Source organism: Haliotis asinina, chromosome 2 (assembly GCF_037392515.1).
Source record: "Haliotis asinina isolate JCU_RB_2024 chromosome 2, JCU_Hal_asi_v2, whole genome shotgun sequence".
Classification (NCBI taxonomy): Eukaryota; Metazoa; Mollusca; class Gastropoda; order Lepetellida; family Haliotidae; genus Haliotis; species Haliotis asinina.
Window position 1 is genome coordinate 28,341,822 of NC_090281.1, and position 20,916 is coordinate 28,362,737.

Consider the following 20,916-nt stretch of genomic DNA (forward strand, 5'->3'; position numbering starts at 1 on the left):
TTTATACAGAATTCCTTTAAATGGTATCATGAAGAGGAGCACTGTTTCTGGATAGACAACTTCTTTATTGCAGAAGATGCAATATTTCGGTGTAGATGCTAACACTGTAACCCATAAACTGTGCTTAGCAGTGTTAGCTTCTTCAATGAACTTCCTTTGAGAGGCATGTTTAGAAGTTGGTGCAGCAGATAAGGACAAACTTATGGATGAGCAACTTCTTTATTCAGGTGGAGCGACGTTTCAATACAGCTTCTTGTATCATTGTCAAGCAGGAGGCAGATAAGACAGGATGGTGCATACATATATACAGTAAATAATTGACCAGAACAACAGTAATTTAACTGGACAGTACAGTATTTACATGTATATGCCAGTGACAACAGACTGCATACAGAAGCCAATGGGATGTACAGGGCAGGAGAAGTTCCTCTCTTATATACAGAATCTACCATAACATGAACATGCATGTTTACACTGTCAGCAACCTCAGATTATACACGTCTCTGGTGGTGTAAATAAGCATGAGAACTAATTCTCTTAAGGTATGTTGAATTATTACCAATACTCACTAAAACTAAAGGCTGCTCCTGGTATTACTCCATAGAGGACAGGTGTTGGTGGTGGGGGAGTGAAACACACATCCTGGATCTTCCCAAGAAGGTGCTGTTTGATCGTCTCTTCAAGAGGAAGGTATCGGGCAAGGAGAAGGACCCGGATGCCGGAGCTATGACAAGTTCCGTCACTCTGTTCCTTGAGACACCAGTACAGAAGCACGGTGTTGCCATCATTGTGGAGCACCTTCAGGCTACCTGCAAAAACGGAAGCAGGTCGTAATACTGTATCACATGACAAGATAGGGCTAATGATCGAACTCTGTATAACTGGACACCACCTTCAGGCTACCTCCACAAACACAGAAGCAAGTTATCAAATGTTTTCTTGTTCAGGTGAGCAATATATTAAGACCAAAGAATGTGACATCTTAAAGACCAGGTGAGCTATATATGCCAAAGGAATGTTACATCAGCTTCATCTGGACAGCTAAATGTGACCTGAAACTGTTATATCTCCATCTGATCCAGGTGAGCTATATATGCCCAAGAAACATTACATCTGGTTCACCTGTTGACCTGCAACTGTTACATCTCTGTCTGATCCAGGTGAGATATACTGGATCTTGTGGTCTCTAAATTATTATAAACAACACCGCTGTACTCAGTGATACATACTCCACTGTCCCATGACTGTTGACCCCAGCGTGCTGATGTAGTCTCCATGGCTGAACGAGTCACATCGAGGCTTCAGCATGATGCTGTAGTTGGTGAAGTGGTTGTCATCATCCCTTGAACAAATGCAAACTTCTTATCATGAGGTTGGGGATCTTCTAGTTATCTTGGACAAATGCAAAGTTGTTCTATTAGATAGGAATGAAATCATAAATTGTGCCTGCGTCACTTTACTCTGTAGACCCTTGAAGATGTGGGTTAGAATTGATCTTCAGTAACCCATGCTTTTTGTAACAGGAGACTAATGGCATCGGGTGGTCAGGTTCCTGACTTGGTTGACACATGTCCCTGTATCCCAATTGCATTGATTGATGCTCCTGCTGTTGATCACTGGATTGTCTAGTTCCGACACAATTATTAACAGACAATTGCCAAACAGCTGGATCACTGATAAGAGCAGTGTTAAACCATAAACCAACCAACCAGCTTTATTCCCTAAATCAAAATGACTCACTATGTGACAGAAAACTGTTCAAAGCATCACTCACTCTCACTTCAGATTCAAGAGTCGGTGAGTGAACAATCCATCAGTATCACAGAAATGGGCTTCACACACTGTACTCATGTGGGGAATCGAACCTGGATATTTGGCGTGATGAGTGAATGGTTTAACAGCTAGGCTACCCCACTGACCCCAACTTCAGAAGACTAACATGCTCCCTGTCCTACTGACAGCTCCCTCGGACTTACCCTTGTTCCACCTCCATCTTGAATGTCTTGTCAGTATGCCGCCTTATGGTCACATTGAATGAGTGGGACTTTCCTTCCATGCCGAAGCCAATGTCAACAGCGCTGCGCCACTTCCCCACCAACTGTAGACGATCACAATTAGTTAAAGGTAGGTCTGTGCATACAAAACAGTTACTATTCTAACCCTTTCTTAAACTGCGGAAGATGGATGGGGGCCTGTGTTTGGCAGCTTGACTACTGAGAGTTTTTGGGACTTCTGTCCTGCCCCACACATGTGGACTCACCTTAAACAAGTGAGTTTGTTCAAAATTGCAATTGTTCACCTAGTTGAAATGGATGCCCGGTGGGGTAAGTCATGTGACTATTAACTTTCAAGTGCCTCACAGGTGGTTTGGTAAAGCACTATTTCTCCAACCAAAAAGAAACGAATGACCTGACCTGCAGGAGTCAAAAAACTGTAGGGCTCAATGTAGGTCTTTATGTAAATAGAAAACAAGTACATGTTTGATAATAATACTCGGTTGCTATAATCAGAAACATCATGTCAGATGTAACACATGTTACATATTAAGGATACTGCATGACCCTCCATGAAATACAATTTTTATCATACAAACTAATGATTTGGTATCAACCGAGCAAAAGCACCTTTGATTCTAAATCTTTCACAAGTTTTTTACAGTGTAAAATATTATTCCTTAAAAAAATTCATGCTCATGCCCTCCAAAAAAAGACCTCACATAGGAAATAAGATGATCATGTTTACAGGAGATTTATACACTACCCTGATTTGGATGTTTAAGTTGTCCAGTCTTCCAGTGTGTGCTGAAGGCCACATGACCCCTGAACTACTACACTACTTATCTGAACTACTACCCATCAACAGTGTAAACTCACTTAAAGCACTCACTATATACCTCTGTCTGTCTGTTCGTCTGTCTACGTGCGTGCATGTGTGGTGTGAAGTTTTGATAAGAGAATTCTTCAATTTTATATTCTTTTCAAAGATATGAACTTGTTCCACAGTACAACAGTTCATGTGTAAACAGAACCTTTTAACAACATCAAGTATTTTGCAAAATCTAGTTTTGAACAGCTGCCTGAAGTAAGTGGCTATATTTGCACTAATGAGTCGAAACTTCTGATGGGAAGTGTAACTGTGCCTGTCAGTGTGAGAGTGAACATATATGGATGTCAACCTCCATAACACGAGAGACACAACACATGGGAGTACATTCTTACTCTTTCTTCTGATGACACGAGTGGGTGAGTTTGGTCTTGCACCACTTTTAGCAGTATTCCACCAGAATAATAGCAGGGGACACCACTCATTGTACCCATGTGGGAAATTGAACCCGAGTGTTTGGTGTGAAGAGTGAACGCTTTAACCACTATGCTATCATTCTCATCAAGTGAAGAAAACTAAATATAGAAAATATTAAAATAGATAGTGATGTAAGTAATAATAGAGTAAGATTCTTTAGGGATAACAACTTCTTTATTACTTATGATGCAACGTTTCGGTATGGATCCTTATACCATTTTCTTGTCTCTTATTACTCACCAACTTCTAATGATGCCTATCAAACAAATCAGCTATATAATGACACAAGCGATTAGATGATAATATTAGCACTTATCAAGCCAGTAGTTCATTGGTACTGACTGGTAGTAACACCTATCAATGTCCTTACCAAGACGTTACGTTGGTTGACTCACTGACTCATTTTGTGACTTTCACTGGTGTAGCCATGGAGACTCACTGAGTGATACCGTATGTAGGTATTGCAATGTTTAGACATTGAGAATATTTTTGACTGTCCATATTGATCATAGAGATTAAAAATAATTAACAAAATATTAGGGGTGTGTGATAATACCTATTAACCAGTATGTTGCAATTCAAACTTCACAATACCATATCCTGCGGTACACTTTTCACGAATCTTTTCTTCTGATATGATCGGCAGTTTCCGTGACCATGAGTGGTAATTTTCATAATGATATGTTTTCTTTATCTTATTTTACATTAATAGTTTTGAGAATGTTCATTGGTCATATAAGAGCATGTGACTTTTAAACCATATAAACAAAAGAATTACACTGGTACTGACACTCATGGCGAAATACAAACCAAAAGGGGTAACACCATGCAGGCGTTTTTCTCCACTTTCAAACTTTCAAGCAAAGTCTTCAATTGGGAAACATTTTCAGTTGACCTCTTGTGCAATCAGATCTGAGTCCTAACATTGGCCCGTGCATCGTTTTAAAAGAAAAGAAACAATAATTTCAATACTGTAACCATGTGTTACACATTCATAATATATTGCAATCCATATTGCAATACACCAACACATGTCACAATATATTGCAATACGAAAATTTTGGCAATACCCAACTCTACAAAAATATTGACTGATTATCAATAAATATCAGAAAATGGATGCAAGAATGAAAAAAAGGTAAGAAAATAATGAACATACTTCATACCCAATACAAGTGGTGACACATTTAAGCATGGATGCATGTCTTTAGTGTTCTGAACATAACTTAGAAGCTACTATTGAATTAACACTAAATAATTCTTCTTATCAGTGAGAAGTGGTGGGGTAGCCTAATGGTTAAACATCACTCAACACTCTGAAGTGATCGCTCATCGTGTCATTTGTGGTGTTCCTCGCATGATATTGCTGGAATATTGCTAAAAGCAACATAAAATGCTCACTCGCATAAATAATTTCCAATTATTAGATGATTTATAACCACTAACATTTCTGTCATCAATATCTTCAGCAACTGCCATCTCTGCCAAGAGAGAGCACTTCTTGTTTTCATCATCACCTAGAAAACAAAATACTATATTAAGACCATAGGGCACCAATTAATGGTTTTTTTTGAGAGATGCCAACTGTATTGTATAGTATTCCCAGAAATTATTGACAATCATGTTGCGTCATGTAACTCATTACGTTTATTAATTTCTGGCGTTTTACTTACATAAACATGTTAAAACATCATCCTTTTACAGTCTCAGTCTTGTTTTAGTACTTTGTTAGACCTCCTCGCTCAGCAATGCATGCCTGAATACGCCTGGGCACACTACCCATCAAAGTTTGTAGGTGACAGGGTATCCCAATATTGGACCACCTCGGCCTTCATATCTTCAATATGTCTCAGTCCCTTTTGGTTTATTCTGTCCTCCATGACTCCCCACACATTCTCAATTGGGTTTAGGTCTGGGCTGTAACTGGGCCAGTCTAAAACTTGAACATTTTTGCCCGACAACCACTGTTTTGTGTAGCGCGCAGTGTGTTTTGGGTCATTATCATGCTGGAAAATCCAATCATCTTCATACAATGTTTGTGCTGTCGGAAGAAGGTGACCATTTAGAATGTCAACGTATCTTTCTTTTGTCAAGTTGCCCGTGAAAACACACAATGGCGTCACTCCGCGAGCCGATATGCCACCCCACATGTAAAACTTCGGGCTATGTTTTGGTCGCTGGTAGATAGGTTTGACAGTATCTTTGGTCCAAATTTTCACACAATTAGGGAAAAGCCAAACAGAGCTTTCATCTGAAAAGAAAACATTATCCCAATCTTGATTTTCATGAGCCCGACACCAGTTTAAACGTTTTTCCTTTTGTGCATCTTTCATCAACGGCGAGGGAATTCCACGTTTTTTCACCCAATTAAGTCTCTGTAATTCCTGCCTAACTGTTTCATTGCATACCTGAGGACTTCCTCTGCTAATCATTTCATTTTTGATGTTCTCAACACTTTTCAATTTGCCCCTACTCACAATCTGCCCAAGTCTTCGGCGATCCACAACACTGAATTTCCTAGGCCGACCTGCCCCTGCTTTGTGCTCTATCCCGGTTCCTGTTTGAATATTCTTCAAAGTTCTGTATACTGTAGACAGGAGAATACCATGTCTACAAGCTAACACTTTAGCATCAGCCTCACCCCTTTCAAAATCATCGAGAATGAGCTTTCTTTTCTCTCTTGCTGTAAATTCTGCCATGTCAACACAGGAAGCCGTCTGCTCAGACAAGGGAGATAACTCTTGATGTAATGAGCTGCCTTCTAAGCCTTCAAGAGTTGTCTCCCTTATTTAGTATGCTTAGTACATAGTGAAAGCCCTTTTTCCAATCTTAGCATCATTAGAAAAAAAACAAAGATTTTCTCAATAATTTCTGGGAACACTGTATGTTTACGTGAGTCATCAGTCAGCTTGATCAGCTCATGTGATAACAATTTCCTTTATGGTTTTAGTTGAGGTTTTTCTAATCTTGCATCATCTTCAGACCTCTCTGTTTTCCTCTCTTTGGAACTCTTCTGCACAACTTTTAACAGTTACAAAGCCTCAAAAGTTGACCTGAGGTCCGCCTGTAGGACTTGGAGTTTTCCGTCAGTTGGAGATACTTAATGAGTGTGGCTGCCAAGTTTGTCAACAGTCATCACCCGTTTAGATTATGGCTTCAGCTACCCATGCTTGGCATAAGCGGTGACTGATGGGATCAGGTGGTCAGACTTGCTAACTAGGCTGACACACATCATCATATCCCAGTTGTGTAGATCAACATTCATGCTCCTGATCGTTGGCTTGTCTGGTCAAGACTTGACTATTTACAGAGCTCAGCCATATACGGAATATTGATGAGAGTGGAGTTAAAGAGCACATACACAAACTCAATTACTGTTACCCTCCATAACATTTCATCCACCATTTGAGATACTAGAAATCATTGCAAGGGTTCATGCTTAAAAGTAGCACACAAAACATACATTTCATAAATAGACAAGTCATGGGTATAATTGTACAAAACAACCTCAGCGCGAAGAGCACCTAAAATCCATGTTAAGTTACGGGAGTTAACGTCACCATCACTTTGTACCCAGAGTACCTCTGTGTATCTGTGTAAATATAGTACATGAAAAATGCATACAAAACCTCCACGGAATTTAGTGTTTGTGAAAAAGAATATTTTGTGTCTTAAAACAATAAACTACATTTGTATCCCTTTGGCGAATTCCAGTAAAATTTATATGATTAAATGTAAGTCATAAAAGAAATCTGAACTACACACAAAAAATATGGAAAATGGAATATTGCCACTGTTAACAGTACACATCACATGCTGCAGTGTTAATATGGTAGAGCGACTCACCTGATGGGGATTTATGGGAGTCAGGGAACAGGTAACTGGTGCAGTCCACTGAAACAACAAACTTCCATATTATTCCATAACCACACAAACATGAGGAATGGTCAAAGCACATAAATCTCACTTTTTTCAGATATCAAATAAACTGTGAGAGTGAGTACTGTTTTAAGCCGCTTTTAGCATCATACCATCACGAGACACCAGATATTGGCATCACACTCACACATTGTACCAGTGTGGGGAATCAAACGAGGGTGTTTAGCATCATGAACAAATACTGCAACCACTACCTCTGTCAAACATAACTGTAAATGTAAAATGCACCCCACTTTTTTCAGCATCAAGAAGCAGCATTAGTGAATCCAAGATTTAACAGACTATCTGTTTATATAACTGCCCTTCATGCTTGAAATAAAACAGAGCACACATGTGCCTGGTATACAATAATCTGTGTCTAGAAAGAGCCAGCTCATGACGAACTGATTGATATTATAAACTTCATTGTACCAACCACTTGCTGTACCAAAGGGCATGCAGTGGGGTAGTTTAGTGGTACCATAGTTCTCTCATCATGCCAAAGACCCACATTTAATTTCCTTCATGGGCACAATGTGTGAAGTCCATTTCTGGTGTCACCATGTCCTGATATTGCTGAAATAATGCTGAAATATTGCTTAAGTCAGGGTAAACCGTAATCCCTTACTCTTTTACTGTATATTTGTGTGAACATTTGCATAATGCACTAAAACATTAGAGGTCCCTTTAAGTTCACTATCACCCTAGTTTACTGTTATGTTGTTATGTGTGGAGAAATGAGGAGAATGCTTTGGCATCTTGTGGTTAAAGAAAGTGTGATTTTGAGCACTGATTGCAAAATGATATTGTCGCAAACAATAAATGAGGCCTAGTCCCGACCCCAAACACTATTCATTCCCGTACACATACAATGTATCTCAACTCACCACTAGCCTTGGATGTGACAAGATCAGCTGGTTTAAGACATACGCCTCTCATAAGATCTGGGATCTTAGATTTCATCTCATCATTGAGGCCCTGTTCACGTCCAAGAAGAGTGACTTCCATCTTGTCTCGCGGACACGTTCCATCATCACCGGTGGTGTAACAGGCGTAGTACATGAGGTACTGGCCATCAAAGTGGATGATCTTGAAGCTGACTACAAGAAGTACCATAGTGTATTGATATGTAATTTGCAGAGATTAGTGTATATTTCTGGTTGGTAATTTTTTAGTAACACCATATGCTCTGCCTGTGCCACAGGTCAGTCAATTGATGATAACACATGACCATTTTCACCAAAAAATGTTTGGCTTCTTAAAAATGTTGCACCATTCAGTTGTGTACTTTACTAGAAAAAAAAACACTCCTCTCATTAAATTTGCCTGTGCCTGTAGGGGAAGTAACTCCACTAAACTGTGCTGTAGGGAAAGTAACTCCACTAAACTGTGCTGTAGGGGAAGTAACTCCACTTTACTGTGCTGTAGGGCAAGAAACTCCACTAAACTGTGCTGTAGGGCAAGTAACTCCACTAAACTGTGCTGTAGGGCAAGAAACTCCACTAAACTGTGCTGTAGGGCAAGAAACTCCACTAAACTGTGCTGTAGGGCAAGTAACTCCACTAAACTGTATTGTAAGGGAAATAACTCTGCTACACTTACACCAGGGGTAGACACTGTCCTTCCCACCAAGGCGTCCGAGAAGATAAGCATCAGGCTCATTCCTTGAGTGGAGTTTGGTTAGACTGGACAGGGGGTCCTGGCAGAAGCCCTTCCTGTAACAGCGAGTGAGTGAGTGGTTAAGTTGGTGGTTGTGCTTTTGAGTGAATTTCCTCTGCATGTATGTCTCAAAATGTACCAGGGACACTGGCAATAATAAAATTCAGTGACTAACATCATGTAGCAAAAAGTGGTATAGATGGATAAGTGGTATAGATAGAAGTGGTGTAGAGACTTACATGCTGCCAGTGTAGAGACTTACATGCTGCCAGTGTAGAGACTTACATGCTGCCAGTGTAGAGACTTACATGCTGCCGGTGTAGAGACGTACATGCTGCCAGTGTAGAGGCTTACATGCTGCCGGTGTAGAGACTTACATGCTGCCAGTGTAGAGACTTACATGCTGCCGGTGTAGAGACTTACATGCTGCGGGTGTAAAGGCTTACATGCTGCAAGTCTAGAGACTTACATGCTGCCGGTGTAGAGACTTACATGCTGCCGGTGTAGAGACTTACATGCTGCCGGTGTAGAGACTTACATGCTGCGGGTGTAAAGGCTTACATGCTGCAAGTCTAGAGACTTACATGCTGCCAGTGTAGAGACTTACATGCTGCCAGTGTAGAGACTTACATGCTGCCAGTGTAGAGACTTACATGCTGCGGGTGTAAAGGCTTACATGCTGCCAGTGTAGAGGCTTACATGCTGCCAGTGTAGAGACTTACATGCTGCCGGTGTAGAGACTTACATGCTGCGGTTGTAAAGGCTTACATGCTGCCAGTGTAGAGACTTACATGCTGCCAGTGTAGAGACTTACATGCTGCGGGTGTAAAGGCTTACATGCTGCCAGTCTAGACGCTTACATGCTGCCAGTGTAGAGACTTACATGCTGCCGGTGTAGAGACTTACATGCTGCGGTTGTAAAGGCTTACATGCTGCCAGTGTAGAGACTTACATGCTGCAAGTGTAGAGACTTACATGCTGCCGGTGTAGAGACTTACATGCTGCGGTTGTAAAGGCTTACATGCTGCCAGTGTAGAGACTTACATGCTGCCAGTGTAGAGACTTACATGCTGTCGGTGTAGAGACTTACATGCTGCAGGTGTAAAGGCTTACATGCTGCAAGTCTAGAGACTTACATGCTGCCAGTGTAGAGACTTACATGCTGCCAGTGTAGAGACTTACATGCTGCGGGTGTAAAGGCTTACATGCTGCCAGTCTAGAGGCTTACATGCTGCCAGTGTAGAGACTTACATGCTGCTGGTGTAGAGACTTACATGCTGCGGTTGTAAAGGCTTACATGCTGCCAGTGTAGAGACTTACATGCTGCCAGTGTAGAGACTTACATGCTGCGGGTGTAAAGGCTTACATGCTGCCAGTCTAGAGGCTTACATGCTGCCAGTGTAGAGACTTACATGCTGCCGGTGTAGAGACTTACATGCTGCGGTTGTAAAGGCTTACATGCTGCCAGTGTAGAGACTTACATGCTGCAAGTGTAGAGACTTACATGCTGCCGGTGTAGAGACTTACATGCTGCGGTTGTAAAGGCTTACATGCTGCAAGTGTAGAGACTTACATGCTGCCAGTGTAGAGACTTACATGCTGCGGGTGTAAAGGCTTACATGCTGCCAGTCTAGAGACTTACATGCTGCAAGTGTAGAGACTTACATGCTGCCGGTGTAGAGACTTACATGCTGCGGGTGTAAAGGCTTACATGCTGCCAGTGTAGAGACTTACATGCTGCCAGTGTAGAGACTTACATGCTGCCGGTGTAGAGACTTACATGCTGCGGGTGTAAAGGCTTACATGCTGCCAGCCTAGAGACTTACATGCTGCCAGCCTAGAGACTTACACGCTGCCAGTGTAGAGGCTTACATGCTGCCAGTGTAGAGGCTTACATGCTGCCAGTGTAGAGGCTTACATGCTGCCAGTGTAGAGACTTACATGCTGCCAGTGTAAAGGCTTGCATGCTGCCAATGTAGAGGCTTACATGCTGCCAGTGTAGAGACTTACATGCTGCCAGTGTAGAGACTTACATGCTGCCAGTGTAGAGGCTTACATGCTGCCAGTGTAGAGACTTACATGCTGCCAGTGTAGAGGCTTACATGCTGCCAGTGTAGAGACTTACATGCTGCCAGTGTAGAGACTTACATGCTGCCAGTGTAGAGGCTTACATGCTGCCAGTGTAGAGACTTACATGCTGCCAGTGTAGAGCCCATCAAGATGACCATCCTGGTACCTGTAGAACAACACACTGGATTCCATCTTATTGAAGGTGAAGCGAGTCCGTGCCACCTCATACCACAGCCCTGCCATCTTACAACAAACGTTGGATAACTCAACCATGAGAAAACAGACGCACAGTTCAACCATTTTACAACAAACATTGCATAACTCAATCATCAGACAACAGTAATACAATTCAACCATATTACAACAAACATTGGATAACTCAATCATCAGACAACAGTAATACAATTCAACCATATTACAACAAACATTGGATAACTCAACCATCAGACAATAAACATGTGCAGTTCAACCACCCGAAAATAAACATTGTATAACTCAACCATCAGACAACAGACATGTACAGTCAACCATTGTCTACAGTTCAACCAATTGACAACAAATATGCAACAAGGTCTAATGTAAGTCAATGGCTCAATAATCATAAACAAAGATCTTCACACAAACACATCTACAGCTCAGCGATTTAACACACATGTACAGCTCAACCATTCAACCTAGTATCAAGTGAATCTAGAAGCCCCACAGAATCCCTCAGTATACAGATGGAACGTCTGACTGACTGCATCATAAGTAATGGCCGCTCGCTGCAGCAGCAGCAGCAGCGGCATCTGTGTGCAGAGAACATTACCTGTAGGAAGACAAAGTTGCGAGTGAGAGGGATGTCATCAAAGGTGCAGACCTTCCGCTGGATCGAGTCCTCATCCACCTCCGGGGCTTCACACAAATCTGAAACAGCAGTCATGATATGGGGTGATGTGGTCTCCCTACATCAGTCATGGGTCACTGCTGACAATGTACGGCAGTGAGTGAGTGCTTTTAGCAATATTTCAGCAATATCACAGTGAGAGATGCCAGAAATGGGCTTCACACATTGTGCCCATGTAGAAAATTTAACCCAGGTCTTCAGCGTGACAAGTGAACAGTTTCACCACTAGGCTACTCCACAGCCCCATGCACAACAGTAGAGCGTCAATATTACCATGCACTCATACACTTTGCAGAATGCATTTCTCTACAAATACTTTGCAATTCTCTCACATGATAATATGTTTGGTCATTCTCTCTTCTAACAACATCTTTAGCCATTTTCTCATACAAGGTGTTTTACCCAAACTGTAACTGTCTGTAAAGAATTATCACTTTCTTTCATAAGTGGGGTTTGTCATATATTTCAAGGCATCTCATCTTGACTGTCTTATCAACATTGTTGCTAACAGTCAGGATCTGCTGATTGTGTGCTATCTGCAGCCCAGCCACATTGCTCTACCATCAGCAGTAACTTCCTATAACCCTCTGTCATCATAATCCAAATACCAAGATTGATGCTCATGCTGTTGATCAATGGAGTGTCTTGTGAAGTCTCTATTTCAGACGGCCACCACATAGCTGGAATAATGCTGATTGTGGTGTTAAATAATAACCACTGCTGAGGTTTATTTCATTGAACTTGACATTTCCCGATATTGCTGCCTTTAACAAGCATACATATACTTCATGTTATATTACTATCATGTTGGTATCTCAGGAACATTTGCTCTTCTGCTCACCATAGTTGGAAATAACCAGGTCATCGATTTCCACACACAGGTTGGAGACATAGAAATACATGCTGGTCATAGTGGCTTCTTCGATCCCTTTCTCCCTAGACAACACCTCCACATTCAGTTTGTTCTGCAGACATATTCCGTCTGCCCCAAGGCCATAGCACGTGTACAGAACCGCCACCTCATAGTCTGTATACACGACCCGCATAGTCACTGAAAAATTGGCATTGTCACTGAAACAATCATTCTCACAAAAATAATCATAATTATCACTAAAGCAATAATGGTTATCACAAAGAAGTCATGATCATCACAAAGACAATCATGATAATTACCCAAACAGTCATGATTATTACTAAAATAGTCATGATTATCACTGAAATAATCATTATTAAACAATCAGAATTATCAGTGGTACAAACATCACTGTCACTGAAACAATCATAATTATCACTAGTACAATCATCACTGTCACTGAAACATTCATAATTATCACTGGTACAATCATCACTTTCCCTGAAACATTCATAATTACCACTGGTACAATCATCACTGTCACTGAAACAATCATAATTACCACTGGTACAAACATCACTGTCACGGAAACATTCATAATTATCACTGGTACAATCATCACTTTCACTGTAACCTTCATAATTATTACTGGTACAAACATCACTGTCACTGAAACAATCATAATTATCACTAGTACAATCATCACTGTCACTGAAACATTCATAATTATCACTGGTACAATCATCACTTTCACTGTAACCTTCATAATTATTACTGGTACAAACATCACTGTCACTGAAACATTCATAATTATCACTGGTACAATCATCACTTTCACTGTAACCTTCATAATTATTACTGGTACAATCATCACCGTCACTGAAACAATCATAATTATCACTGGTACAATCATCACTGTCACTGAAACAATCATAATTATCACTGGTACAATCATAATTATCACTTAAACCTTTGAGACGCTCATAATTATCATTGGTACAAACATCACTGTCACTGAAACATTCATAATTATCACTGGTACAATCATCACTTTCACTGAAACAATCATAATTATCACAGAGACAATCATAATTATCACTTAAACCTTTGAGATGCTCACTACCCAAATATACTTAAACACTTTGAAAATGGACAAATTATCCTTATCAAAGGTTTAGACTCACTGGTACTGGAAGCATTCACTATATGCTACATATAATTACACTGAATTAAATCACATACACACCAGAATTAAACCCAATACACATCAGAATTAAACCCAATACACACCACAAAACCAGGCTGGCAGGACATCACATACAGACAACTGATGCTACATACACAATAAGTTCTGTTTTACCTTCCTTCTCTCCATTGAAGAAGACAAAGTTTCCAGGTTTACCACGCTGTGTCAGCTCCACCGAAGCTGCTCGTGCACATGATGCTGCGTAATTCCTGAACACACACAACACAGATTAATGCAGAGTGTGTAGGGTGTGAATAATTTAAGTAAGTGTGTCAGTGTGTGGCATCACTGTCACCTTAAAGGCACACTGTCATGCCACACTTCTCTTAAAATTAATATTGCATTTCTCTCATTAATACTATCAGCCCCCAGGAAAGCTAGCATGTGATGTATTCTGAATTGTTTTACACATTTTGATTACAAATTGTAAACCAAAAGTTACTGTGTTCTGTAATCTGATTGGTTGAAAAACATGATTAAATGGTATTAGATTCCTGGAAACTGAAAGACTATTCACTGCGTATTGACACGTAAACAATTGTTTTGTTGTGTCATCAACAGTGGTGACGTCATTCAAATCATATTGTGACGTAAAGTTAGAATGACGTCACAAATGAGCAACTCCAGATGCTACCATGAGAACCAGCTGAAACGGCCAGCTGATGAAGCACGGGAATATTTCATTTGAAACCTCCGGCTGACGCTGTCAGTTCCAAATGCATTCCCATGCTTCAAATACTCAATAACACCCGGAAATTGGCCAACACATGCAGGAGGTTTCAAATGAAATATTCCCGTGCTTCAAATACTCAATAACACCCGGAAATTGGCCAACACATGATGTTTATCTCCTAAATGAAATTGAAAAGGTTGAATGAATTAATGCAACACTTCATTAAATAAACTCTTGTGCCCAATCAACTTTGTCTAAAACAAACCCTCCACAAAGTTATGTACCTTGGAATGCTCTTTACGAATTTGTGGCTGAGGTGAGATCAGCAAACATCAACAACACCACTGCGATAATTTTGATGTACACAGCATTCATTTAGATTCCATATATGAGTGTTACCTGTTTGGGAGCTGTTTGCCTTGAAGTTTCAATTATTGATTTCAGGCAAGTCGTAAGGGATAATAAGTCTTTTATTGTATCAATAGGAAGCTAAAGTGAGTGCATGTGCCCCAATATATACATAATAGACCAACATATTGTCAAAATGTTGACATTGTGTTTTAAACCTAACACGTAAATGATTATTTTCATCAAGCTTGGAGGAAATGATAGCAACTTCAAATTTTACAGTGTTTATCAATCTGGTAATAATAATCAGATGCACAATTTTAAACAACCTACAAATGCAACAAGTGTCATCAGAAGATGACATATCCCCCCAGCCCCCACATATCTGAAAGGACAAATATTCTGATAGTTACTTTTTGTGTTTTTAGACCAAGTCTGAATTGTTTCCATGGCATTCATGAAAAGCATAAATGCCATATATCTGTAATCAGAAAACATCACCATTTCAAGATCTGTCTCCTATATCTGCCAAGATCTTTTGAAAGATATGAAATGGTTTTTGACTTGTGCTCCGGAAACCAAGTCCGCAACGGGTTCATGGAACCGAGAAAATAATAAGTCAGAAAAACCTATAAATACCAAAAGGCACTACTTCGGGGTCTGCCACACATATCTACCAAGTTTTACAGACATATATTAAGAAGTTTTTGAGTTCTGCTTTGGAAACGAAACACACCTCTCACTTTTCAGACTAAGTCTGAAACATTTACATGGAAACCAAGAAAATAATAAATCACAAAAACCTGCAAGTAGCAAAAGGAACCACTTTAGGTTCCGATTGACATATTTCCCAAGTTTTGTAGAAAAATACGGTTTTTGAGTTCTGCTCCGGAAACAAAGCCCATCCCTCCATTTTGAGATCAAGTCCGAAACGTTTCCATGGAAACTGAGAAAATAATAAATCACCATAACCGTAAATACCAAAAGGCACCACTTTGGGGTCTGCCACACATATCTACCAAGTTTTGCAGAAAAATATTGAACGGGTTTTGAGTTATTCTTGTGAAACGAAACACACCTCTCACTTTTGAGACAAAGTCTGAATCGTTTCCATGGAAACCGAGAAATCACAAAAATATGTAACTAGCAAAAGGCACCATTGTAGCTTCTGACTGGTATATCTACCCTGTTTTGCAGAAAAATAAATAAAGGTTTTTGAGTTCTGCTCTGGAAACGAAGCCCATCCCTCCAGTCTGAGACTAAGTCTGAAACGTTTCCATGGAAACTGAGAAAATAATAAATCACAAAAACCTGTAAATACCAAAAGGCACCACTTTGGGGTCTGCCACACATATCTAGAAAGTTTTACTAACAGATGTTAAGAGGTTTTTGAGTTCTGCTCTGGAAATGAAACACACCTCTCACTTTTCAGACTAGGTCCAAAGCGTTTCCATGGAAACCGAGAAAATAATAAATCACAAGATGCTGTACATAGCAAAAGGAACCAGTATAGGTTCTGATTGATATATCTACCAAGTTTTGCAGAAAAACACTGAATGGTTTTTGAGCTCTGCTCGAGAAACAGAAGCCCATCCCTCCATTTTGAGACGAAGTCCGAAATGTTTCCATGAAAGCCCACTCCACCATAAGACTAACACCAAAATGTTCCATGGAAAAACAAAACAAAATACATGCCAAAAATCTGTAAATAGCAAAAGGCACAACCATAGGCTGAGATTACTATATCTATCAAGTCTGGTCTAAAAATATGCTCTGGAAACAAAATGATCACGGACAGATGGACGGACAGTGATAAAAAGACACTTGGGTGAGATTCTCTATTATCTGGTGCAGGCCATGATGGAGGTGTTCATCTAGTGTACAACCAGCAACTTGGCACCAGTGGAAAATGCGGAGGACTCACCTGTATCCGGTGTAGGCCATGACATTAGAGCCATCGTCTAGGATCTGTATTCGCCTGCGGAAGTTGTCCCAGGTGTTGCTACCCCAGATGAAGTGGGCCGTGGCAACAGTGTACCAGTCCCCACTGAACTGCAGAACAAGGGCAGATAACTCATAACTGTATCGCAGCAACATCCACACAAACAATACCGATTTTCCATACAGTTTTACCAGTCAAGGCAAAGGTCATGTTTTACAAACAAAGGCAGATACTTCTGAAACACTCACCCTATTCATATCAAAGTTCCGCTGGGCACTAATGAACTCATCCATACACTGGACCTTGATGTAGTCTGAAACAACAACTTCAGACATGAGTTTGCCATGGCTGCTACATTCAGAAACTAATTCACATTCTGTGAGCAACTTCTTGAGAATTTATCATTCCATAACCATGGTCCGATCCACAAATTGAAGTTATCTAAATAGCTAGGTGATCTAAGATGTAAACAAACATAGAAAATGTCAACATGTCCACCAATCTCACCTGACGAGATTCTCCCTTCCAACACAGCTTGACTAATGGAGCTTGGGATCTGACACAGATCTGAAAACAGAATCAGCATCAGTGCATAGCTATACAAGTGCTAATTGCTGAATTTCAGCATACAAGGCTCATGAAAAGTGGCGTTATGTTTGCTGGATCCAACCATCTCACATGTTTCTTCTCTTACAGGATGATGTGATCTAGACATTCAATATCACTCACCCAGGTCACTGTCCTGCATGTCGTGAAGGCAAACACAGCCATGTTGAATGTACTTTTCCATCTGCATCCGAGTTTCACGATCAACTCGCAAGTTTTTCGATATTATCTCCACCTGTATCTTGTTGTCCTCGCAGGTGCCATCAGGTTTCGTTCCCAAGCACCAGTATACCACTGCATTCGTGTAGTCTGTATAGATGACCTTCAAAGTTGCTGAAACAAGTGTTTTTATTGCCTATGAGAGTGAAAATATCAGGGTTAATATTTTTTATACGATGCCCATGGGCAAATTATCTTTTTGTCATGGTGACGTGACGTCATGAACAATGATATGACATCATCTTTCTTCTATGATGCTGTGTTCTACATGCAGCACAAACAGATAACCAGCCTGTGTTTGACAGTAGATTTGGGTTTATTTTCCTCAATTTGTTGACTTCAGTAATAAACAGAATATCATATTCAGGCCCATATCATACTATGTTTACACCACTCATGTCTAAAAATCAGATGATCAAGGGATTCCCTAGATCTTCATCCCCACCTGTGACAGGGATTCAGCAATAACACATAAAATAAAAAAAAATATTAGTAGATCCCTCACTCGAGAAATAACAACATTAAGACGCTTGTGTTGTAAACATTGTATGACATAGGCACTCATATATAACATCTGAGAATCCTCACACCGTAGGCAATTTCACCACAGTTTCCATCAATTTATGTTGAAGAGTAATACACAGGATACTAAACTCGCTTCCATTAAATACCATTCTTTTTAAACTCGTGAAAGATTTAGAATCAGACTCACTTTTGTTCATTTGATACCAAATCACTGACTCAGCATTACATAGAAGGTCGTTTAGTATCCTCTGGGTTTCGCTGGTGAAATATGTGATGACACGGAAACATATCATCAGTTTTATTGTATATATTGACCCCGACTTCCTTTAAGCTCATAATGATGTTTAGTACCCTGTACCACATACTTGTTTCTGGGATTGGTCCAGAGGGGTTGAGTTCAGTTTGGGTGATTCACTAACTAAATTACTATGACTCACAGTGACAGACTTGACTGATGGTGACTCACTCAATGACTTACTGTGACTGACCACACGTGACTCACTGATGGTGACTCACTCACTTAATGTGACTGACTTACTGATGTAATGTGACTCGCTGATGGTGACTCAAAAACTGACTTACTGTGAGTCACTACCTGACAATGACCCTCTGACTAATGTTGACTAACAGACAGACAGAATGACTCGTACATTCAAGCTAAACATATAATGTGTCTGCTGTCTGGTTTATCTTGCACACTAGGAAGTGAAAGACTTAAACCTCAAAGGTTTCATATGTTCTGGATGACAAATTTAGCCCGTGAGACATGAAACATGAATCTTTTTAACTCTTACCTTCCATATTCCGGAACATGTAGGTGAAGTGTCCAGGTGTAGAAGTGTCTGTTAGTTGAATGAACTCTGTGGGACGGCATCCATGAACATCTTTGCTGAAAATATGCAACATTCCATAAACCGCACTACAAAAACAAACATGTGAAACATAAAAATTGCCCTGTAGTTACTACAGATTCTTACTCGTATTCCCTGTAGTAACACACAAGTTCTTACTTGTATTCCCTGTAGTAACAGACGTTTACTTGTATTTGCTGTAGTAACCACAAACGTTTACTCATAACCCCTGTAGTAACCACAGACTTTTACTCATATCCCCTGTAGTAACCACAGACTTTTACTCATATCCCCTGTAGTAACACACAAGTTCTTACTTGTATTCCCTGTAGTAACAGATGAATTCCTATTTGTATCCTCTTTAGTAACACACAAATGTTTACTCGTACCTCCTGTCGTAACACAAATTCTTACTTGTATCCTTTATAGTAACACACGAATATTTCCTTGCATCCCCCGTAGTAACACATGAATTCTAACTTGCATCCCCTGTAGTAATGCACAAATAGTTACTTAAATTCCGTCCTAACACACACCTACTTGTATCCCTTGTAACACACAAATTTTTACTCATATTCCCTGATGTAACACGTGAATTCTTACTCGTATTCCCTGCAGTAGCACACAAATACTTACTCATATCCCCTGTAGTAACACAGAAACACTTACTCGCATCCCCTGTAGTAACACAGAAACACTTACTCGCATCCCCTGTAGTAACACAGAAACACTTACTCGCATCCCCTATAGTAACACACAAATACTTACTTGTATCCCTGTAGTAATATACAAATTCTTACCAACATTTCCTGCAGAAAGACACAAATACTTACTCGTAGCCTCTGTAGTAACACATAAGGCGGCCATCTGGGCTGACGTGGAAGTTCCGCACCTCTGACGCCCAAGACTGATTTCCCCAGATGTGCTGTGTCTTAGCAATCGTGTGCCATGAACCGGAGAACTGAAAATAGACATTTGTTAACATTCTGCAACTTATTTCTCCATGCAATTCTATTCAGTTTTCATTTACTGATAGCTATGATACAATAACCATTATATTTGAAAAATCAGGTCCCCTGTTGGATCATTTCCACAGATTTACAGCTTGGCTCAGTTGACTATCTTTAACTTTTTGGATCATATGCAGTCAAAGGTTTTGTTCACTCTGAAAAACATTATCAGGAAAGCTTGGTTTACTTTCTGGATCATATCCTGATGGCTGCTTTGTGTATTCTTTGCATCTTTTCACTGTAAAGGTTCTAGTTACTCTAGGACAATATGCTTGTTCTGTTTACCCTCTGAAAGTCGAAATTGTCTTGAACAGGGATGAACTTGGTAACACACTCAGCAACAACATAATCTGGAAGACAAACAGTATTAATTATTAAAATAATATTTTTGTGATTTTGTTTTTGTTTAACAGTTGAGCTATATGACAGTGGTCAGGAAACAATAATATGGACCAGACAACCCTGTGATTGACATCATGAGCATCGATTCATGCAATAGGGATATGATGCATCAACCAGATGGGATGTATGAAGACTTGAAAGCTGAATAGTGATCTAGATAAATTTATATGCACAATTATTAGCAAAATGATATTAATACCGAACGATCTTGTATATATATGTTGTTCCACCATCACTGATGAATACATCATCAAGACTTCAGTCTTCTATATACTGCGTTCTATTGTTGAAACACGGTCATGATATAACACATATCATGATTCACTATATGTTGTATGCTTCTCTCAATGGTAATACAGCCTGACGTACATATCTTTATAGTATTATCACCCATGCTGGAAGGCATGG

General features: G+C 40.1%; 1 protein-coding gene across 1 annotated transcript in view; it reads right to left on the reverse strand.

The window, feature by feature from the left end:
* LOC137273523 (uncharacterized) overlaps positions 1-20,916 on the reverse strand; it is a 156,023-nt gene that overhangs the window by 6,578 nt on the left and 128,529 nt on the right. The window contains exons 57-74 of the mRNA XM_067806249.1: positions 20,392-20,456; positions 19,930-20,057; positions 19,040-19,134; positions 17,625-17,834; positions 17,403-17,462; positions 17,144-17,208; positions 16,878-17,005; positions 14,047-14,141; positions 12,675-12,884; positions 11,756-11,853; positions 11,072-11,190; positions 8,821-8,933; positions 8,106-8,318; positions 7,147-7,194; positions 4,747-4,817; positions 1,977-2,098; positions 1,230-1,342; positions 570-809 (exon numbers count right to left, since the gene is read on the reverse strand). Coding sequence (XP_067662350.1) covers positions 570-809; positions 1,230-1,342; positions 1,977-2,098; positions 4,747-4,817; positions 7,147-7,194; positions 8,106-8,318; positions 8,821-8,933; positions 11,072-11,190; positions 11,756-11,853; positions 12,675-12,884; positions 14,047-14,141; positions 16,878-17,005; positions 17,144-17,208; positions 17,403-17,462; positions 17,625-17,834; positions 19,040-19,134; positions 19,930-20,057; positions 20,392-20,456 — 2,193 coding nt within the window. The remainder of the gene's footprint in view (positions 1-569; positions 810-1,229; positions 1,343-1,976; positions 2,099-4,746; positions 4,818-7,146; positions 7,195-8,105; positions 8,319-8,820; positions 8,934-11,071; positions 11,191-11,755; positions 11,854-12,674; positions 12,885-14,046; positions 14,142-16,877; positions 17,006-17,143; positions 17,209-17,402; positions 17,463-17,624; positions 17,835-19,039; positions 19,135-19,929; positions 20,058-20,391; positions 20,457-20,916) is intronic.